Source organism: Squalius cephalus (genome assembly GCF_949319135.1).
Source record: "Squalius cephalus genome assembly, chromosome: 6".
Lineage (NCBI taxonomy): Eukaryota > Metazoa > Chordata > Actinopteri > Cypriniformes > Leuciscidae > Squalius > Squalius cephalus.
In genome coordinates, this window is record NC_137127.1 from 40090038 (window position 1) to 40113867 (window position 23830).

Below are 23830 nucleotides of genomic sequence, written 5' to 3' on the forward strand. Positions count from 1 at the left end.
GAGCAGTATGTTAGCTGGAGCCATTTACCTCCAGTCTTTGTGCTAAGCTAGGCTAGCGGTGGGTGTGTCAGACAGAGTTACTTCATCTTTTCAGACATGAAAAGGGTATGTATGGACTTATCTAACTCTGGGGGATACGGTGAATAAGCTAAAGTCCCCAAAAGTCATCATGTTCCTTTAAGCATTGTTGTCGTGTAAACGTATACTCTTAGACTATAGTATATAAAATGTTATCTATTAATAATATCCATTAACTAATAACATGATAACACTTTACAGTAAGGTTCCATTTGTTTACTTTAGTTAAAAAAAAAAAAATTCATAAATATTATAAATAATTTAAAAAGAAATGTTTTTCCTTTATTTTATATCATTGGTCTTTTCAGTGTTAAAAAGTAAAAATATTAAAAGTTGTGAAACCTTGGGGTCAGTTAAAAGTTGTGAAAACTTGGGGTCAGTTCAGAGGAATAAAATGTGATCAAATGCACATTGTGATTTCCCAACTTCACTAAATTAGGTTTTTAAATGCACTTAATTTTCACAAAGGTCACTGGTGTTCCAGATTTAAGAAGGTGTTGATTTACTCTGCTCAGTGATGTGGGTTTTGAGATGCTATTAACATCATAATTCATCCTTTGTAAGAATGTGTCACTGCTGTTATGGCCAGTGGTGTTACAACTCTGTAAAACCTTAACTGTTAAAACTTAGTAGAAGTTGCTGACTGAACAAATGGAAAGTTTTACATATTTAAATGTTCTCGAAATGTATTACTTATGCATATATTTTACCTGAGGCTCACCCAACCATCATTATAAATGATGCATTTGCCAGTTTTAGACTCACACACTGACTAATGTGTTTCTTAATTATTATCCTCCCCACTGTAGAATTACAGCAGGACTGTGGGATCAGACTGAACTGATGAAAACAGAGTTAGGAAATGAACAGAATAGAAGAACAAATAGAGGAGCGAGGGTACTGGGGCAGTAAAGCAGAGTTTCTTCTGGCTGTGACAGGGAATGTGGTTGGACTGGGTAACGTGTGGCGGTTTCCTTATCTCTGCTACAGGAATGGAGGAGGTATGATGCAGCCTAAATGCGTATTTCATTATATCTACACATTGCTGAATGTAACTGGTAACATGATGTTAGTGACGGGACAGGGTCACTTTGTATAAAAATATATTCAATTCAAGTTTTCCAAATGTTGTAGTTTTCCAAATGTTGTGCAGTTCTTAGTTGTTGAAGATTATCATCTTCATACCTTCCAAAGGATTCTGTCATCTGTTAAGTTGCTGTTTATTTTCAACAAAGTGCCTGATCGTGCCAGTAGAGCATAATTATTTATGTACACTTTTACTGAAAGGCGGATGCAACTATAATGCAACATGTAAGTAACCATGTTAATTCTAAAGCCTGATTGTGATTAATTATTATTTTAATTCTCCAAACCGCTTGTCCTATGTAGGGTCACAGGTAGCCTATCTATTCCACCACAGCCAGTCCATCACAGGACTGAAACGCTGACATACACACTCACTGCTTGGCTTCAGATTGTGAGGGAAACTCACACCAACACAGGGAGAACATGCACTAGGCTCTACTGGCACTCGATTCAGGGACCTTTTTGCTGTGAGGTGACAGTGCTACCCACTGAGCCCCCTATTCAAATTGTGATTAAATAATAGAAAACGATCAAAGAATACTTACTTTATAATCCCTGGAGCTGTCAATCACTTCAGTTTGGCACAAGCTCTATATTCTCTAGTCTACAAAATTCTCATTATAATAATTGAAACTGTCTACATTGCAAAATGAATCTCATATTTACATCATGTCTGCCTACACTGTTGGTTATGATGAGATCACTCACAAGAGTGAAGAACTCAGGTGTGTGAGCTCACGCTGAAAATAAAACTCTGTCCATTGTATTCATGCATTCAGTACTGCAAAATCACGTTGTTAAAAAAAACTTCTGATGGAGAAGATCAGTTCGCGATAACAACATATAATACACATTTCATGTGCAAACAATGTTACTCAACCAAAGCAGTGGGTGATTTACATTGAATCACCATGGCCATTTTTTTCTAAATTATGACTGTGTTTTATGTAAAAATCTTACCAACATTATAAGTAGACCCTGGAGAACATTATATAATAAAAAAAAGTGCAATTAATGTCCCCATTAGATAATGTATTATTGTAATGGTGTGTTCTCAGGGGCGTTCCTGATACCCTACCTGGTGTTTATGGTTACCTGTGGGGTGCCTCTGTTCCTACTAGAGACAGCAATGGGACAGTACACACGGGAAGGAGGCATTACATGTTGGCATCGCCTCTGTCCACTGGCTGAAGGTGAGAGTGATTTAAAAAAAAATATATAAATAAATCTAAGTTTATTTAGGAATAGATAATACTTTATAAATAATTAGAAAGATTAAAACTCTTTTTTCTTTATGCAAACTTTTCATTTTGCAAAATTCAAATTTTGGCTTTGCAAAATTGTATTTGGCTTTATGTATAGGCATACTGAACCGCTATAAGGCTGGTTGGACCCCCTGGCTGCTTCCCCTTGGTTGTATATGTAAAATATGTAATATATTTAATATTTGTCCCTCCCAATTTGCATTTGTCTTGGGTTCTGATGAGTGCTGATAATTCACTTAATTCTGTTTTCATTCTCTTTAGTAAGTGTTTCTGTTTGCTTTTTTCAGGTATTGGCTATGCAGGACAACTGATTCTTCTGTACAGCTGCATGTCTTACATCATCATTCTGGCCTGGGCGCTTTTCTACCTCTTCTTCTCTTTCAGTGCCCAACTACCATGGGCCAGTTGTGACAACACCTGGAACACAGGTGATAATCTAATCTAAAATTAATATAATTAAATAAACACTGCATTAAAAAATAGGTAACACTTTTATAAAGACCATGCTTATAATGATTTATAGCTTCATTTATGCTTATTTATTAGTACTACTATTTTATAAATACATTTATAAAGACTCATTAAGACCTATACTGCATTATAAGAACTCATATAAGTCATGCATTTGCTTTTTCAATGTGCATGTTCATAATCCATTATACACTGATTAATAAGTATGAATTATTCATAGTCGTATGGTTCCATGAATGTACTTATAAAGATGTAACCTGCATTGCTATAATGTTATTATATTATAATTACGACTTTTTAGTCATTCAGATTTATTTCTGTAAGTGAATATATTGTTATTAATAGTCGTGTTGTGTTCTTATAAATACTTTTTTTCCTAAAGCAAATGTTAAGAAATCATGAAGAAGTGATCATTATACATTTAAGTTGTTTACTTGTAAATGTAACTAATAAACAATAATTCCTGTAATAAAATAATGGGGGGAAAACAGAACTCATTAATACGAACATTTTTAATGTTACATAGCCTACTAACAAAACACTGCAACAATATTTTTTAAAGTATAATTTCATACTGCTATAAACATTACCATGCATATGGCTAAGGAGATATAGATTTTAACAAATCAAAATTACCATTCATGAACTCTAATGCAAACATTAGCCATTAAATACATAATTGGTAACTAATTGGTACAGCAACTGGAACTATTTTATATTTGAAAATGTATAAATCAGCGTATAATAGATTGAGCATGCACATTGAAAAAGCAAATGCATGACTTGAGGAATTATAAAAATAATTTAAATGTAACCATAACTGTTCTTATAATGCAATATAGGTCTTAATGAGTCTTTGTAAATGCTATATATTTATAGTAATACTTACTTATAAATATTAATAAATGGGGCTATAATTCATAAGCATGGTCTTCATAAAAATTATTATAATCACAGCTGAATATTCTATAAAACTAAAAAATATATATATTTCTCTGTGTTAGATGACTGTGTAAATCTTGCTACAAGAAATCTGACCCTCAACCAGACATCTCTAATTAATTCAACACCTGCAGCTACTGAGTTCTGGGAGTAAATAAACGCAAATTGATACTGTTGAAAAACAGCATCTAATAAAACTAAATAAAAACTCTTAATATGTATTAAAATAAAAATGCTTACGGTTTCTCTTTCTTGTCACATTGTACAGGCGCAGAGTGCTGGCTCTCTCTGGAGGTATTGAGGAGATTGGTAAGATCAACTGGGAGATTCTTCTGTGTCTCTTTGCAATGTGGATCATATGTTATTTCTGTATCTGGAAAGGAGTCAAATCTACAGGAAAGGTATGCAAGAATATTATTTGGGAGAATATTCACTTGATAATAACTTGTTTATATTTAAACGTTGGTCATAGATTGTTTCTCCTCATTGTTTTCTATATTATAAAATATGGCGACTTTAAGTTTCTTCAGTTTATAATGTAGATTTGTTTGTGTTTTGAGGATGAGTTCATGTTTTATTCTATATTTATTCTGCTCTCAGTTTCAATATTATTATATTATTGCATTGTGCATGTAGGTGGTGTATTTCACAGCCACATTTCCGTATGTGATGCTACTGGTGTTGCTGATTCGTGGGTTGACTCTTCCTGGAGCTCTGCAGGGGGTTGTGTTTTACCTTTACCCTGAACCGGCCCGTCTCGCTGACCCACAGGTAACCCCACCATGTGCCCTCTACTTCCCTGGTGCCTTATAACCAAATAAATTCAAAGGAAAAGTAACAACACATATTAAAGCTTTAAAACACCAGACTATTAATATACAGCTTGGGGTGCTGTGTGTTTGTTTAGGTTTGGATGGAGGCAGGATCTCAGATCATTTTCTCCTATAGTGTGTCTTTTGGCACTCTCATTGTACTAGGCAGCTATAATAAATACAACAACAACTGCTACAGGTTAGTAAATAAATGAAAATGAGTGCACAAATGAATAGCTGGATTTGTTTTATTTATGTGTTTGTATAATCTATGTCTATCAGAGACTGTTGGTGGCTTTGCCTTCTGAACAGCGGCACCAGTTTGGTGGCTGGCTTTGCTGTGTTCTCAGTCTTAGGCTTCATGGCCCAAGAGCAGGGTGTCCCCATTGAAGAGGTGGCAGAATCAGGTACTGAAACATTTCATTAAAACGCAGAAGGTATTATAGGGCGAGTGAAGACAAAATTAAATTAATGATTAAGAATACAAAATGCTTAAAATCAGATCTCACTCTGTTTCTGTCAGGTCCAGGACTAGCGTTTATAGCTTATCCACAGGCAGTAGCCATGATGCCTCTCCCTCAGTTGTGGGCTGTTTGTTTCTTCATCATGATTATTTTGCTGGGGCTAGATACACAGGTGAGCTAAAACTAACACATACACTTTTATTAATACTCTATATTCATTTACAGCTCTTGGATGTATATTAAATTGTAATTTTTAATAATAAAACTATATGTATACTTTTCTTGATAGTCTAATTTTTATACGTTCTATATTTGCTTTAAGAATTACAATTACATTAAAGTAAAATCAGTATTTCATATACAATCAAATGTTCTTATGTAAACCAAAATATAGATCTTAACTAAACAGTATTTAGACACTTTAGCCTTAAAATGTAATTGACATCACAATGCAGTGCAACCTCATAAACACAAACAACTGCAAAAAAAAAAAAAAATGATTTAAACCACTTTAAGGCTCAAATAATACAATACATTTGAACAGAATAATTCATTTAAGAGTTATTATATAATTACAAGCTTCAAATTTCTGCTTTTAAACCTACAAAAATGGGCCCCATTGTAAGTGCCACACCTTAAAGGTTGTATCAGCGATTTCAGGCCCAAACATAAATGATCACATTCATATAATCTTTCCTAACGATCCGCTAGCTGCCCGCCTCATAAGCAGGCCGTCAAAAAAGGCAGCCTAGGCTCTGAGATCTGCACACAAAAACAATTGCTTTCACCACCACTCAAAACCAAAATAAACAGTGTTCCAACAAATCACCGACAGGGGTGGGTGTTGTGAAGTTTTCACGTGCAGCCGTCATAGCCAGCCGTGCACGAGCGCAAAACCTCACAACACCCACCCCTGTCGGTGATTGGTGATCCCTGGCTTGAAGCGGACAAAATGTGTATCTCCAAATTCGATTTAGGCAGGAACAATTTTCTGCATGTCGAATTTGTCCAAAACCTATTTTGCAAACTAGTCCCTGGTTTTTCGCCCGATCGGAACTAAACCAGTCTAGGACAATTCTCTGGACTCTCTAGATCAATAATTATTGAAAAAAAGTTGAACATTTGCATTTGTGTGGCTGTAACAAGGTCATTTATAAAAGGGGTGTGACAAAATACACTCAAAAGCCTATAAATCCTAAAGGAAAACTCAGAACTTCACAAAAACTGATGAGCATATGTGTCATAACATGGTGAAGAAGCATGTAGAGTTTCATGGAGATCGGACCATAGGTGGCGCTATAACTGGCAAAAAGCTTCCATTCTTATTAGGGGTTCAAGCATGAAATGCTGAAACCCTATTGTAATTGTAAGGATTTGTAAAACTGATCGTGCAGGCCAAACCGTAAGGCCTAGAGACTTGAAACCTGGCCAGATGGTAGGCCTCAATTTGGGGAGAACCTATCAGAGTATGACCCCGATTGGCCCATAGGTGGTTCTACAACAACCAAAAGTACAGTGGTTTTGCATGCAGAGTATCATGGAGATCGGACCATAGGTGGCACTATAACTGTAAAAAAGCTTTGAAAACCATATATTTCCTATGGTAAATTGCCTGTATTGGCTGTAAATGGATTTTCCATCTATTATTTCAGTGGTTAAATGCTTGCTAAATAAAACTTAATGTCTTAAATGCTTATGTGCTTAAAGGCCATAAATGCTTGAACCCTGATAAATGCTGCTTGCAGCTTTAATTATTATTATTATTATTATTATTATTAAACAAAACAAAAGACAATTCTAAACGTCTCGGTTACTACCATAACCTCGGTTCCCTAAGATAACAGGAACGATTATTGCATCTTGCTAGATGCTATGGGGAAAACTTCTCTTTCTTAGATTATTGAAGCCTTTTATTCAATAACGCAGTGCTACTGCACATTCATTACAGTGCAGTGATCTGTGTAGGCTTATTGGATGAGCAGTGGGAACTGCATGAACCTATGGCGATTCGGCGCATCTGCGTGAGCCAATCAGGGGGCATCCCGCCAAACAGAGCGCAGAGCCCGCCAATGGGGTGGCTCTCTTTCAAGAAGCGAACAACCAGTTTGCTTCTACCCAGTGATTAAACGGGCACAGGAGCGTGGTATGCTGCTATATTTAATAATAATAATTTGTTACATTTATATAGCGCTTTTCTGGGTACTCAAAGCCCTTTACATAGAATGGAAAAATCTCCTCAACCACCACCAATGTGTAGCATCCACCTGGATGATGTGATGGCAGCCATATTGTGTTAGAACACCCACCACACACCAGCTTACACACCAGCTATGGCCGCCACATAGACTTGAGCGTGGAGAGGGTGCAACCCGCATCCATTAGCTCGTGTAGGAAGGAAAGCACCAGCTGTACTTCACACGAAATAGGGTTTTGGTTCAGGACTGTATGCCAGTCTGAGAAAACAGACCACTTAAGGGTGTAGAGGCGTCTTGTGGACAGGACTCTATCCTCAGAGATAGTATTCAGGCCTCTCGCTGGGAGGTACGTAAATTCCCAGTGAGAGGTCATACGTGGAGGACCCACAAGTTGGGATGCGGATGACAGATTGTCCTGTTTGCCTGGGAGAGGATGTCTATCCTCAGGGGAACTGGCCATGGGGCTGCTGCTAGCAGCTGAATCAACTTGGGGAACCAAGGTTGGGTCCGCCAGAGAGGGGCCACCAGAAGGACGGCATGTCTGTCCACCCTGATCCGTTTGACCTGAGAGAGTAGCGCAACTGGGGGTAAGGTGTAAAGGGGAGGCTGGGCCATTCGTGGGCTAGCGCATCCCTGCTCTTTGTAAAGAGTATTGGGCAGTGAGATTTTCTTTCATAGGCGAAGTCAACCTCTGCCCTGCCGAAGATACTCCAAATCGTTTGAACCATCTGGGAATGGAGGGTCCATTCCCCTGGGACCATGTTGCCCTGGGACACAATGTCTGCTCCCTGGTTCAGTCCATTAACGGCTGGGGTCCGTCCAAGGGGCCAGAGTTCTGATGCAGCCATGGTTCACCTTGACACGAAGGCGACCTGATCACCAGGCATGAGTTGGGACCTGCAGTTTCAGTGGAAGTACTGACGATGCGGAGGCCATTAGGCCTAGCATCCTCTGAAAAGTTCTGAGAGGGGAAAAGGCCCCATACTCTGAACAATATTGCTAGCCGCTGGATATTCTGAGCGCGCTCGGGTGTTGGCCACGCCCGCATTTGGGCTGAGTCGAGAACCGCCCTCAGGTTACAGATTCTCTGGCTGGGAGACCGTGAGCTCTTGACTAGGTTAATTCTGAGTCCTAGGCATTCCAAATGGCTGAGGAGCACACATCTGTGATCAATTCGGAAATCAATTCTGTTTCTGACTGGGCCAGGATGAGCCAGTCGTCGAGGTAATTCAGGATGTGCATCCCCTTCTTTCTCAGGGGGAAAGTGCTTTTACTTCGTAAAAGTGCGTGATGCCAGGGACAGTCCGAATGGTAGGAACAAATACTGGTAGACCACCCCTTCGAACGCGAATGTCAAAAATGCTCTGTGATGGGGGCTATTTGGATATGAAAGTATGCATCTTACAGATCCACTGAGAAAAACCAATCCCCTGGGCGTACTTGCGAGAGGATTTGTTTCAAGGTTAGCAGCTTGAACGGCCATCTCATGAGGGCACGATTCAGATGTCTGAGATCCAGGATGGGCCTGAGGCCACCATCCTTCTTGGGAACGAGGAAGTATTGGCTGTAGAAGTCTGACTTCTTGTGGGGAGGAGGAACTGTCTATACAGCTCCTTTCGCCAGCAATCTCATTACTTCAGTGCGGAGGACGTGTACTACGTTGCTCCTTACTATATTGTCGAATATGCCCACGAAGCGGGATCAGGACTGCTTCTGAGGCGCAGGGTCCAGCGTTATCTTGGGCCGTGTCCCTGGCGCTTAGGAGGTAATCGCTTAGACAGGTGCTCAGGAGCTGGCTGTGGCTGATCGGTCGCAGACGCTGGCTTGGCTGGCTGCTGAGTCTGCACCGACATGGTGCTGCAGAGCTGGAGCGCTTGGGCAGGAAGTGGCTTATTGTCTGCGAAGACTTCTGTGCCACCATGAAACGCTCAGCAAAGCCCTCTACCGTGGGGCCGAAGAGACCCGTGGTGGAGACAGGTGAGTCGACGAAGGCAGCTTTGTCTGCGTTCTTGATCTCTGTCAAATTGAGCCACAAGTGGCACTCCAGCACCACTAGGCTAGACATGGCTCTTACGATGGCTTGGGCGGCTGCCTTTGTGGCGTCCAGTGCACCTAAAGGACTGCCATGGTGTGAGGGTTGGAACCCGCTTGGCCAGAGGACGTGTAGGCTTTGTCAGTGAGGGCTGAAAAGGTCCTGCAGGGCTTAGATGGATGAGCTATCTTGGACTTACATCCAATAGCAGTAGGCGGACAGAGGTGTGCAGCCACAGCTTCGTCGAGAGGGGGCAGTTTCTCTTATCCATTCTCCACGGCGTCGTCAACAGTAGTGAGAGCGGTGGATGTGGAAGTGCGTAGGTGGGCCGAGTAGGGGGAACGCCACGACTTAGTGAGTTTCTCATAAACTTCAGGGAAGAATGACGCTGATCACTGACGAGGGGGCCAGCGTATGGCGTCCTCTGGGGTAGACCACTCGACTCCAAGTTCCTCGACGGCTTTAGAAAGGACTTGGAATAACTCTGCATCCAGTCCAGCTCTGGTGTCACTAAGGTCTCTAGAGCCTAACCAATGCTCCGCATCAGAAGCCACAAATGACATTGTGTCATCATGAAAGTCCTCTTCAGAACCTCCAAACGAAACGAGGGTGGGTGGGTAAAGAGCACCAGAGTAATCTGTCTTTGTGGAGTGAGTGAGGCACGCAGGATCTGCGCAGACAGTAGCTCACTCATATCCGATCGCTCAGTCCTCTGGTGCCGCTTTTTCTTCCTCTGAGGTTCCTCTTCCTGTTTAAATAGGCAAATGCCCCGCCCCCTTTGGCGATCTCTGCACTCGGTTCGGCAGGATGTGCCCCGATTAGCTTGCACAGATGCGCCGCATCACCATAGGTTTATGTAGTTCCCACTGCTCAGCCAATAAGCACGCTTACAGTGCATATCACTACACTGTTATTGCTGTGCAGTAACAATGCATTTTTAAATAAAAGGCTACAATAATCTGAGAAAAAGGAGTTTTCTCCATGGTGTCTAGCAAGACACAATACGAGTGAACGTATCGGAAGGGAATTCGTTTTGTGCTAATCAGCATTATACCACAAATGATGCAGACTGTAACTTGTTTTGAACCAAGAATTTTCATTTAACTGTATTAAAAAATATATATTTTATATCTGTAGTATTATTTTTAAATGCTTATTTAGGTAATTTTTTTTATAATTTTTTGCTAAATCTGATGAAACTGGCCAGTTTATACTAAGTACACCAATAAGCTTATCAAAAGAAAGGTTTCATAGTTCTAACGCATTTGTGTTGCATCCCTCAAAGTTTGTTGGAGTGGAGTGCATAATTACATCAGTGATGGACTTGTTCCCCGTGGTGCTGCGTAGAGCTGGTCGACGAGAAATCTTCCTCCTGCTCTTCTGTCTCACTTGCTTCTTTGGAGAACTCATCATAGTTACAGAGGTCAGAGGAAGCGTGTGTGTGTGTGAGAAAGAGAGGGAGAGAGAGAGAGAGAGAGAGAGAGGGAATCGAAATCCATGCTTCATTTTTTTTTTTTTTAATCAATATGCAACAATGCATCCAGCATGGCACAAAAAAACATGAAAAGTAATATCTGTTGGAATTGACACTAGGTCCGATTAAGTACATGTAATATTAAGTACAGTTACTTTACAACTTTCAATTTATGGGCTAATTTATATCCGAAAGCATTTGACAAGAGGGTGGTACAAACCAAAGTGAAGATACCTCAAGACACATACTGTAGGTGAGCAACAATAGAGAGAACAAAAAACAGCAGGCATTAGATGCCTGACAGGTAGAAAGAAGGTCAAAGAAAAGCAATGGATAAGCATCAAGATAATTCTCCAGAAGAACAGTGTGGTCAGAACAATCCTTGTCAAGACTAGATAGAGAGGCTGTAAGAGAGGTGAGTATTTATGGAGTTCTTGATAATGAAATGATTGATAACAGATGAAGATGAAGATGAAGCAGAAGTGGACATCTGCTTTTGTGTTCATAAATCTTAGATGAAACGTTGTGGTGTAAAATAATCTGCTAAAAAATTAGGCACACTGGGCCTGGTGAGGGTTCAGCCGCTTTCCATCACAAAGGTGCTTTAAGTTGCGGTTATCTGTGATCATTTGAAATGAGTGATGGGCTCCCTCAATCCAGTGGTGCCACTCTTTCAGTGCCAGCGTGATTACCAGCAACTACCTGTTATGGAAGTCATAATTTTGCTTGGAGGCTGAGAGCTATATTGAGAAGATGGTGAAGGCATGGAGCTTTGGAGGTTTGCTTTGCCAATGAGACAATATGACTCCAATGTGTTAACAAGGTTGCAGACAGACAGATGAAGATCATCTGTGACAACCTCATGGCGTGGAGAGAAGGAGGAGGCTTAGGGGATGGACAAGGAGATGGCGAAGGACGGTGACAGGAGGACAACGAAACCCCGGCGGCGATGACGGTAAGAGCCCGATGCAGCAGATCCACAACTCGGCAGTGACGACAGCCCACGGCGGAGTCGATGGAGGGAGGAGCCAAGATGTTGCTATGGCCGACGACAACCGGGGGACAACCAACGAAGCAGGAGCCCATGGATCCCAGGGCACAGACAGAGAGCTGATGGACCTGAGCCACATCGCTGGCACTGGAGACCTAGGTGAAGCTGTGGCGACCATAGATATCCATATAAGGCTAGATGTCTTACGGCGGAGTCTCGAACGGCATCACCGGCAGCCATCTTGTCACAGGCAGGCTTTCTGGCGGGCTCGGTGGTACCTGATGTAAGGAGAGTGATCAGCACGAACACAAATACTCTTAATCTCGCTGAAATCTTGACGGATTTACAAACGGTTTGGTTTCTTCCAAACGTTATTAACGTGGCTATAATTCCGAATGCTTGATGTCCATGGTTATAATTATTCATATGTATGCAGTGTCATAACTACATCTCTGACGTTTATAACAAACCAAACCGTTTGAAAATCGGTAGAAAATTGACCAAGCTATGGTTATTTAAAAAGTACATGCAGCATTAAAACACAATGTTACGGGTGAGCGAGCTGCCTGTGGCAAGATGGCCGCCACGTCCAGACGTCGACCTCCATTGGCCAGCAGCATGCACAAGACATCTAGCCTTTATTATATGATATCTATGGTGGCCAACAGATCGTCAAGCCGAAGTGGAGCAAAGGGATCAGAGGCCGGATGCACAGCCAAAGGATACTCACGCTCGGGTGAGGAAAAGGTGACAGAGGTAAGCTTGACGTGATCAATAACGGTAATTCCAATTCCCAACAGGTCAACAAAACAATCTCAGTGCGGTCTTGAAACAGCGAGGATTCAGAACAGACAGATAATACCGGGTGGGATAGGGTGGGAGACAGTACCTCCGTGTCCAAATCCATCAACCAGTCCTCGTTGTCCAATTCCACCAGAACTCCTTCTCCCACTGATGTTGCTGGCTCACACCCCTGGGCGGTCGCTCTCCATCTGCGGGGAGCTCTAGCGAATTCTCCGCAGCCGTGGGTGGTGGTGGGCTGGGCTCTGGGTCTGGCTGTGTTCTGGATCAGAGAGAGACACTCTCCATCTGTCCATTTGAGCCAGAATAATTAGCTGTAGTGGCCAGAGGACTGGATAATTGGCTGAAAAACATGGATGGTGAAGTCAGAACTGTTGAGGGATTTACTAGGGAAGAACCAGAAGCACAACATTTGGGTTGTTTTCTTTGGGCATGGATCATGGAGGCTGTGGGCAAAGCGTGATGAGGTTTCAGAGTGGATAAGGAAGCAGTGCGACATTGGCAGAGCTCTACACCATGAGCCCACAAGCACGAACCCAGCTGGATCTGAACTCCACCGAGCTGCCAAGACCACCAAAACTCTGGATCATCTTCTTTCAGGAAGCATGTAATAAGACATGATGATGGTACAAACTCAAATGGAGGATCATATATATTACAGATACTGCAAGACACACTGGGGAGTATAACAGAAGAGATGCACTATACTGTATTGCCAAAGGTTTTGGGATGTCTGCCTTTACACGCACATGAACTTTTATGATCCATTCTTAATCCATAGGGTTTAATATGGAGTTGGCCCACCTTTTGCAGATATAACAGCTTCAACTCTTCTGGGAAGCCTTTCCACAAGGTTTAGGAGTGTGTTTATGGTAATTTATGACCATTCTTCTAGAAGCGCATTTGTGAGGTCAGGCACTGATGTTGAACGAGAAGGCCTGGCTCGCAGTCTCCGTCTCTGTGCAGGTCAGGACTCTGTGCAGGCCAGGCAACTTCGTCCACACCAAACTCGCTCATCCACGTCTTTGTGGACCTTGCTTTGTGCACTGGTGCGCAGTAATGTTGGAACAGGAACGGGCCATCCCCAAACTATTCCCACAAATTTGGGAGCATGAAATTGTCCAAAATGTCTTGGTATGCTGAAGCATTAAGAGTTCCTTTCACTGGAACTAAGGGGCCAAGCCCAACCCCTGAAAAACAACCCCACACCATAATCCCCCCTCCACCAAACTTTACACTTGGCACAATGCAGTCAGACAAGTACCGTTCTCCTGGCAACCGCCAAACCCAGACTCGTCAGCAGATTACCAGACAGAGGAGCGTGATTCGTCACTCCCGAGAACACGTCTCCACTGATCTAGAGTCCAGTGGCGGCGTGCTTTACACCACTGCATCCGACGCTTTGCATTGCACTTGGTGATGTAAGGCATGGATGCAGCTGCTTGGCCGTGTTCTTGAGCTAATCTGAAGGGCACACGAAGTTTGGAGGTCTGTAGCTATTGACAAATGTTGGCGACTTCTGCGCACTGTGCGCCTCAGCATGCGCCACTCTGTGATTTTATGTGGCCTACCACTTTGTGGCTGAGTTGCTGTTGTTCCCAATTGCTTCTACTTAGTTGGATTATAACAAACAGTTGGCACAGGTGGCAACCTATCACGGCACCACGTTTGAATTCACTGAGCTCCTGAGAGCGACCCATTCTTTCACAAATGCATGCCTAGGTGCTTGATTTTATACAGCTGTGGCCATGGAAGTGATTGGAACACCTGAATTCAATGATTTGGAGGGGTGTCCCAATACTTTTGGCAATATAGTGTATGTTGGAATTGGAGATAATCCAAGAAAGACAACCAGCAAGGAACACTACGGAAGGGTAGTGATGTGAGAATGTCAAGGCTAGACAATGAGACTATGAGAGAGATGCACATCTATTGAGTCCTTGATGATGCATTTATTGATAACTGATAGTCTTGAGAGGGGGAACAAAGAGCGGAAGGAGGCATGAGTCTGATGGGGGCAATTTACCTTTTACTTGAGTTTCTTTTACTCAAATGTGACTATTGTCTACTACAAAGATTAAGGCCAGCCGTTTTAAGAAATATGTTTAATAAATTGCCTTTATACTTCATAATTTACAGATATCTAAAAGTTAAATTAGGTAAAAATGCCTATTCTGTATATCATCTATAATGGTATTACTCTGAGAACTGCCCACTACCTCTAGATATAAACAATGAATATCATATATGGAATTAACAACAATTCAAGCATATTTCTAACCTTGAAAGCATTACAGTTAAAAACAAACTTTTCCACTATATCTAGAGTTGCAATATTGTATTATGGCCTGCAGGGGGGGATGTACATATTCCAGTTGTTTGACTACTATGCCTGTAATGGAGCCTGTTTGCTGTTCCTGTCTATGTTCGAGTCTCTGGCCATTGGTTCGGTCTTTGGTGAGTTGCAAACAAACTTCAGGAACTGAACTTAACAGACTCTGACTATAATAAAATGAAAAGTTAAATGCAAAATGTCAAAGACTGCATTGACAGTATTTCCTCTCCTATGCAACAGGGGCTGAGAGAATGTTTGACGTCATTGAAGACATGACAAATTCACGACCCAACTACATATTCATGTTGTGCTGGAAATACCTGACTCCTCTTGTGTCCCTGGTAAGTATATATATTTTGGATGCACAGATGCTTATACTTAGTCAAACAAATATTTTATTGTTTTTCTCAACTGATTTTAAACAATTCTCCAAACCAAAGTCAGTTCTTTTAACATTTAACAAAAGCAAATACTCACATAAAAAAAACTAGTGTTCTTAAACTAAAGCATTTTTATTGTGTTCCACGGTGGAGATGTTTTCCCCCTGTTAGAGTTCCCACGTAACAATGTTTTTTTTTAACTATACACATGGGAAATAATGATACATAAATACATGCATTGCATACATGTGCATCAACATCACTGCAGGTCTGCGTAAATTCTGTGTATAGATCTGCTTACGAACATTTCCACGTCAATAACTTATGTTCTAAATTTTATTCTAAATTTACGAAAAAATTAAGGAACTTAAACCACATGTACAAAAAAAACATATTCTGGATGGTCTTATAAATTTTATTCATATTTCATCTTAAATATATTTAATCTTTATGGGGCGGTTTCCCGACAGGGTTTAAATTAAGACAGGAGTAGGCCTTAATCTAGAATAGTTAATCGTGCCTTAAAAAATGTCTTTCTGTAACACAGATTAAGTACGGATTAGTTACTATGGAGTCCTGAACTAAAATAAACCAGATTAATTTAAAACCAACTGTGCTAATCTGAATTAGCATGATAGAGGTTGCCTATAAAACATGGAATGAACGAAGAAAATCTTAAAATTGCATGGAACTGAGAAGCAAATCCAAGGAAACAATGGAATCAGAAAAAGACTGCAATCAAAAACAAATTTTACTAAACAAGAGAAAATTATTTTAAGCAAGCTAAATAAACTGCACACACCAGCTATGGAATAAAAGAAAAGAAATGCTGGAAGTCTGTTTGTAATATATATATATACTGTATATATACACACACACACACACACTACCGTTCAAAAGTTTGGGGTCAGTAAGATTTTGTAAGAAGTTTTTAAAAGAAGTATCTTCTGCTCACCAAGGCTGCATTTATTTGATAAAAAACAATTAAAAAAAACAGTAATATTGTGAAATATTATGACAATTTAAAATGACTGTTTTCTATTTTAATATATTTTAAACTGTAATTTATTCCTGTGATCAAAGCTGAATTTTCAGCATCATTACTCCAGTCTTCAGTGTCATATGATCCTTCAGAAATCATTCTAATATGATGATTTGATGATCAAGAAACATTCATTATTATTATCAGTGTTGAAAACAGTTGTGTACATGTAGCCTTGGAGAGCAGAAGATACTTCTTTTAAAAACATTACAAATCTTACTGACCCCAAACTTTTGAACGGTAGTGTGTGTATATATATATACTGTATATACTATTTAGCCTCACATACTGACTTTATTTGTAGTTCATACTGTTTTAATACCTTGTATTTTCTTTCTCATTTTTAGGAAAAGCACTTAATTACCATTGTTTATTTCTATACCAAATGTCATACACTTGCAATGAAGCTAAAAATATAAACTACATCATTACGTTGATATCCTATATTTTTACAATAAAACTTATCTAATATCCTCAGTTGTTGCGTATACCGAGCTGCATCGAACACATTTGTAAATTACTTTCCTTGAACCCATTGTGCGAGTTCACTTTAATACCGCGTGCTTTATACATGTTGCTGCTGATTGGACTGCAGTTCTGACACACCCACCAAACAAGAGAAAACGTATCTCAAACCCCGTTGCACACCGGTGCACGCCGTTTCCAGGAAACATGACGTTCAACCCGGAAACCGTAGCAAAACGTTGCGCACCGTTTTGAACTTGAACGTGCCCCTGTTCAACTTTATGCAAATGAAGAGCGACTTTCGGGAGCGACAACCAATCGGAGTGAAGTCAGTAGGGCGCGCGTGATCCATCACTCTTCAGTGCCGAGGCAAGATGATTGAGAAGTTTATTTTAGCAGTCAGAAACTGTCCAATATAGTATGATATGTATCCGTGTACATACTGTGGTATTTGCCGTGCTGACTCCGAGCCTGAATGGTTTCGTGAACTCAGAAAGACCAGTATTTGCCCATTTGCTGCAGTTAAATAGCCGCGATAGCAAAGAACACTCGCTGTTTCTTATTCATCTTTAATATTATGCATTTTATGTACTGATTCCATTTATGTTTAAACTTTTCCTTCCAAAATGTTAGCTTGTAACAGCAAGAAAACAGATTTGTTGTCTACAACTGTGAATGTCACTAATAAAAATTACTAGGCAACCAGTAGTGGGAACGCCCACTAGCGACCTCACCGCCAGCCACTGCCGACATGCAGCGACAAAGTCGCTTGTAGTGTGAACGGGGCTTACCGCGGCACCGCCGGCACCTACCGATAGCTGGGCCGGCCCTACCGGAACGGTACGCGTCAGGGAGGATGGGAGGAAGAGGCCAGGAGGTATGGAAGCTTGTTTCCGCCACAGAATAAAACATTTTAAAAGATAATTGCGACTTTTTATCTCACAATTGCGAGTTTGCACCTCGCAATTCTGACTTTATTTCTCAGAATTTCGAGATATAAAGTCAGAATTGCGTGAAATAAAGTCGCAATTGCGTGTTATAAAGTCAGAATTGCGAGATATAGAGTCAGAATTGCGTGATATAAAGTCGCAATTGCATGTTATAAAGTCAGAATTGCAAGATATAAAGTCAGAACTGTGTGAAATAAAGTCGCAATTGCTTCTTATAAAGTCTAAGTGAATTATTATTGCGTGATATAAAGTCGCAATCGCGTGTTATAAAGTCAGAATTGCGAGATATAAAGTCAGAATTGTGTGAAATAAAGTCGCAATTGCTTCTTATAAAGTCAGAATTGCAAGAAATAAAGTCAGAACTGCGTGAAATAAAGTCGCAATTGCTTCTTATAAAGTCTAAGTGAATTATTATTTAACCTTTACATTATTTGTTGAACCATGCACAAACTACACAATAGTAAGAGCTGAACTGTTGCTTCATTTATCCAATTTGGAAAAAGTGCTAATTTGGGATTCCACCATGGAAAAAGTGGGCCGGACTTGGGCCTGAAACTCCCGGGCTGAAAAGTGGTGTCACTCCGGCCCTGGTTGATAGTTGAAACTTTTGCCGTATCTGGTCGGCAAAACTACAAACACATCTTCCTTTTTTAAGAATGACTAAAGGGCCGTACACACCGGGACGAATATCGGCGCGCGTTATTCGCCAGCGTTTTTCAACGCGTTTTTTGTGTTCACACCCAAGCGATTTTCGCTGACGATTCCCTGACATTAGATGGCGCTTAATGTAAAACAGATTTTTTTCTTTTATCAAGATTTTTGTAGTCGCTGTCGCGTTTGTCATATTGTTCTTTTTGTTCCGACACCAACGAGACCAGCAGCTCTACATTCATCTTGCCTTGCATCTTCCTCGTCTTATTTCTTCCCGGCAGTGTAGACGCTACTTGGCGTATATCTTCTTCGCAGTTACGTATGTGTGCTCGGCAAGACCGTTTTGTGTTTGAGCGCCCCCAAGTTGTGTTTTACTGTAACTTCAGAAGCTCCAGACACGTGAGCAAAAGCACCAATCTCATTGGTCGGATAGTTTTTGACGCGGCGCGTCAAACCAAAAAAACGAACCTGAGGCGTTTTGTTGTGCACAATCACATTGGCGCCCTTTGTTTAGTCATGAGGCGTTAAACGTTGGCGAATATCACGCGTGAAATTTGTCCCGGTGTGAACAGGCCTTTAAGTGCCATTCTTTGTTCTTTTCTCAAAGAAAATCTTAACTCCAAGTCCTCCAGAGACGCAACCAAAGCCGATTCGAAAGACCGCTGTTCGCCAGCAGCAGCAGCAGCCATTCTTTGTTTTCAAGTAGCACGGAACCGTCGCAACTCTGTCGTCAATATGTTAAGCCCGCCTGCCGACTCTATACACAATGTGATTGGCCTGACTAGAGTTTGTTTTTTCCAGCTCGAAAGCCAACGTAGAGTTGCTAGACCACACTTGCTGCAAAATAAAATTTGCTGCTGCTAGGGTGCGTCTAGATTTCTAGGCTATGAGGAAACCGTATTTTTGTCAAAGGCTACATCAAGATCGGATTCAGAACGATGCTCAAAACACAGATGGAGTAGGTCGAGTTCATCAACACCCCTTAAGCTTCACAGTCGTTAACCTTTCCTGGGTCAACATTTCATTTGTTAAAGCTGCCGTCGGCAATATTTTTTTGATCATATTCAGTGAAATCGACACTATAATCCGACAGAACAACATAAATAAGGTGGTTTTAGAAAAAAACCCGAGCTTCTAACTCCACCTGGAGCGTGTTACTTGTTTTGCAAAAATCCACCACTCCCGGATCATCGGGTCCAATCAGCGCAGGGGGGTGTGAGATCTGACTGTCAATCACAGGTCGTGCACACGCCACAGATCCCCCCTCCCTCGCGCACGTTACAATATCACATGCACATGACACACCTGAAGTTCGCCTGAAGATTGTACGAAGCGTGATGGCGGAGAGAAAATCTACTAACAAGCTTCCAATTCCTCAGTTATTGCTATCTATGGGTAGATTAGCCAGGGCAGCCTACCTCCGTGTCCATGGTGTTAATCGATGCTGAAGAGATGGACGCGTTTACAGAAAATCTGGTTTACACGCACTGACGAGCACAACCTCGATGGGAGGGTGCTCGCTGGTAGTGGGGGAGGGGCATGAGAGTTGTAAACATTCAAAATTTTGGCTAAATCGACCCAATCTGCCAGACTTGCCGACTGCAGCTTTAACCTATTTTGAAAATATATGTTGTTTAATGTTTGATGATCACATCATTTTACATTTGCGTAAGCAATCTTCTATCACTTGTTTCTGCATCTTCTTCACCTGTGTATCTGGAGATTATGTACCATTTCAGAAGATCCATAATAGCGCCCCCCCCCCCCCCCCCCCCTACCGTATAACAGTAAAAACATGGATAGCCCGAAAATTAATTCAATGGTGGGGAAAGAGTAAAGTAAATTCAAAGTAAATTCCTAGGTACAAAAGTACAAAAATTCAGATACTCAGAATTAGGAACATGACTGTTTTCTTTATAAATCAATATTTATATTTAATTCTTCCCGGCAGTGTAGACGCTACTTGGCGTATATCTTCTTCGCCGTTACGTATGTGTGCTCGGCAAGACCGTTTTGTGTTTGAGCGCCCCCAAGTTGTGTTTTACTGTAACTTCAGAAGCTCCAGACACGTGAGCAAAAGCACCAATCTCATCGGTCGGATAGTTTTTGACGCGGCGCGTCAAACCAAAAAAAACGAACCCGAGGCGTTTTTTAAAAAATTACGCTTTTACATCAGAAGAAGCTCATGTTCACTATTTGGGCAAAGAGATTCAAAATGAAATCATAGGTATTCTTGCATCTCAGATGCAACGGGAAATTATAAAAATGCTCAAATCGGTCAATTACTTTTCAATTATCTTAGACTGTACACCTGACGTGAGTAGAATGGAACATGCAACAGTTTCTGTTGTAGCAATTAACCTTTCGGCACGCCCATTACTCAGCTCTTCAGAGACAGGGATAGCTGCAGGTCAAACTACTTTGGGCAGATGCCTGGTTGCTGGCACGCTGACAGAAGAATTTAAACTGTACTAACCGATTCTGTGGAAGTGTGGGCGGGGCCTTGATACTGCAGTTCCACTTCAGGCTCATTACTGCACAGACTCTGGCTCCAAGTCTGCGTAATCAGCGCAAAATATCAGTGCCATATCGGGATATTCGTGGATTCACTTTTCTAAAATGGAAGAGAGTGAAGGTGTGTCGTCCATCTTTTTTTATGTATATGGTTAAGAACAAATCCATGTGCATATGCACGTGTTGTGAGTTTTCCTGTGTGTATAAATAAAAACAATCCACACAATTATTAGTGAATAAACCCAATCCCAATTACCTTAGTTTGGAAGAATGTGTAAATCAGTTGAGGAAAAACTGGATTATTTCTTTACCACAAGGGGCTATGATATGCCTCAGTTGAGCTTACTCTGTTCTTACGTACAGTCTTTCCCATTCTTTCTTCACAGTATCTTTCACTTCTGTCCATTTTCAGGTGTCTTTTGTCTGTTCAATAGTTAAGTACAAGCCTCTCACTTTTAACCGCTGGTATGTGTACCCGGACTGGGCATACGCACTAGGTTGGTTACTGGCCCTGTCCTCCATTCTGCTGGTGCCTGGATGGGCGCTTGGCCAAATGTGTGCTGGGAAAGGGAGTCTGAAACAGGTGAGGATGATAATGTTCAACCATTACATTTATGTATTTTGCTGACGCTTTTATCCAAAGACATTTACATTTGCATTTGAGGTATACATTTAATCAGGTACATTCCCATTGGAATTAAACAATGAAACTTTGCAAAAGATGGATGCAAACTAATAATTTAACCAAAGCAAGCTAATAAAAAATAAATATTTAAATTATATGATCTTGTTTCCCTTTGTCTGTGTTTTTTGACAGCGTTGGCGCCACTTGTGTAGTCCTGACACAAACCTCCCTCTCACCTGTAAGCAACGAGCTGAAATACAGGATACAACTTTTACTGCAGAGATGGAAGACTTAGTCAGGAGCAACACAAACTAAAGCCTTACATATTTAGAATTAAAAAAACAACTACAATAGCTCCAACAACTATAGCATTTGTTTATATTGTAAATTTAGTTTGAAATATAGAATTGATAAACTTATATTTTGGTGTTTGAAATCAACACTAATCTTATAGCTACAGAGACGAGATATAGACCATGTGACCATTTGACAACATATGTTTTTGAAGATTATTTGAAGTTTACAAAGTATTATTCACCAAATAAACTTAATTCCATGTTAATTCAGCATGATTCAGTGGCTCGTGTTTCCTTTCACAGCCACCAGAGAGAGCCAGACATCTTTTAGATTTGGACATAATTACGCAAACAAATCCAGCAGAAATCTTCAATCTTGAGGATTGTATAGTTCTGTGTACATAATCCTTACAGGACAGAACAAAAATCATAAAGTTGAGTGTACATTTTTTTGGTGACCTGTAGGTTTGCATAACTTCCCTGGCATGATTCATAATATTGGGGAAACCGGAGTATGGTTGTTAATTTTGAACATGTATTTATTTTAATAACAATTAACTTGATATAGTATTCAAATAATGATTAACAAGTAGGCTACTTCCCATAACTCCACCCAATTTCATTGCAATAATTTTAATAATACAAAAATAACAATAAAACATAATAAATTGAGTAGATGTGTGTCAGTTATAAATTGTCCTATTTTGTGCAATCTTTGTGGTTACAACTTGATTTTGTCAATTTGACTTGATTTTAACATGATTTCGCTGACAACAATGAAGATTAACTGCTAAAAATGGCAATATTTAGCAGTTAAAAATAATTTAGTAAGAAGAAACAAAAGTAGGCTAGCTGTCATTAGCTAGGAAGCAAACGTAACTAATCAGCTAGAAAGTACATTCACTAGTTCTGGAGCAGCACAGCTATTTTCTAATTGCTCTATTCTTCCGACTAATAATGACATTTTTTGAGAAAAATCTGATTGCATATTTTACATACTTTATGGCAGTTTGCACTGAACTCCAAAGCAGCTTCTAAGGTCTTGTATTATTTGAGAATAAAATGACATTTAATTAAAGGATAACTGTCACCAAAATGCAACCTAGGGTCTTTTTGTTAATCTACCCGAGGCAAACTTTCGTTTAAAAACATAATTAGAATGGAAACGCAACTTTTAAGTTTGACCGTATTTTCGTTTGAAAAGTTTGCCGTTTGAATGGGAGTGCTTGGGGCACTTCTATGATAGCAACAAAAATCGCTATTTTTAAAACACTAAGAAGGCTCGACACAACATGAAACTTTGCTCAAAGTATCACCAGGGGATCTACACATGAACTCAAGCATTGAGAGCATTGTTTGTGTACAAAGAGTTTACTAAAAAGAAAGATTTTGAACAACTCACTGTAGCTTTGTCCGCCGTCATTTTGACAGTCAAAAATAGTCGATCTCCGATTGAAATCATGTCAAACAACAATGATATGACACATACAATGATATTCAGTTTCAGTCAGAGACGTTAAGGATAATCTGCCCCTAGAAGGTAAACCTTTGGTTGAATTAATTGCATATTTACAAAGGAACTATGTGCATATTTACAAAAAAAAAAATGTGCATATGTACAAAAACAAAAGCAAACCTGGGAACATTTACAAAAAACTGTGTGCATATTTAAAAAAAAAAAAAAAAATTGATATTGTGATATTAGATAACCTGGACAGGACTTAAAAGAATAAGCAGCTAAAGTTCCAAAGAGCTGCAGCACTTTATCAGGCAGTTTGTGCTCATAGCATGCTTCTCGAGCCAACCTCAAACCATATCGGATACAGAATAGAGCTGAGGGTCTGCAGGGACATGCGGTTCCTCTGTTTGTTTTTGATGACACTCATTTGACTGAACAGCCTTTCTACCTCAGCGTTTGAGTGTGGGAGTGAGAGGACAGAAACTGCAGCAGAAGCCAAGTC

At 40.5% G+C, this 23830-nt stretch overlaps 1 protein-coding gene across 1 annotated transcript; it reads left to right on the forward strand.

The window, feature by feature from the left end:
- Positions 1-934: 934 nt before the first annotated feature.
- On the forward strand, positions 935-21888 carry LOC307159896 (sodium- and chloride-dependent GABA transporter 2-like; the record flags this gene model as incomplete). Its single annotated transcript, XM_079873593.1, has 14 exons — positions 935-1079; positions 2223-2357; positions 2717-2857; positions 3905-3992; positions 4111-4243; positions 4479-4613; positions 4750-4853; positions 4937-5061; positions 5178-5290; positions 10631-10768; positions 14966-15068; positions 15187-15287; positions 21361-21531; positions 21766-21888. The coding sequence occupies exons 1-14, from the start codon at positions 941-943 to the stop codon at positions 21886-21888; spliced, it is 1749 nt and encodes a 582-aa protein (XP_079729719.1). The 5' UTR covers positions 935-940.
- Between the last annotated feature and the right edge of the window lie 1942 nt (positions 21889-23830).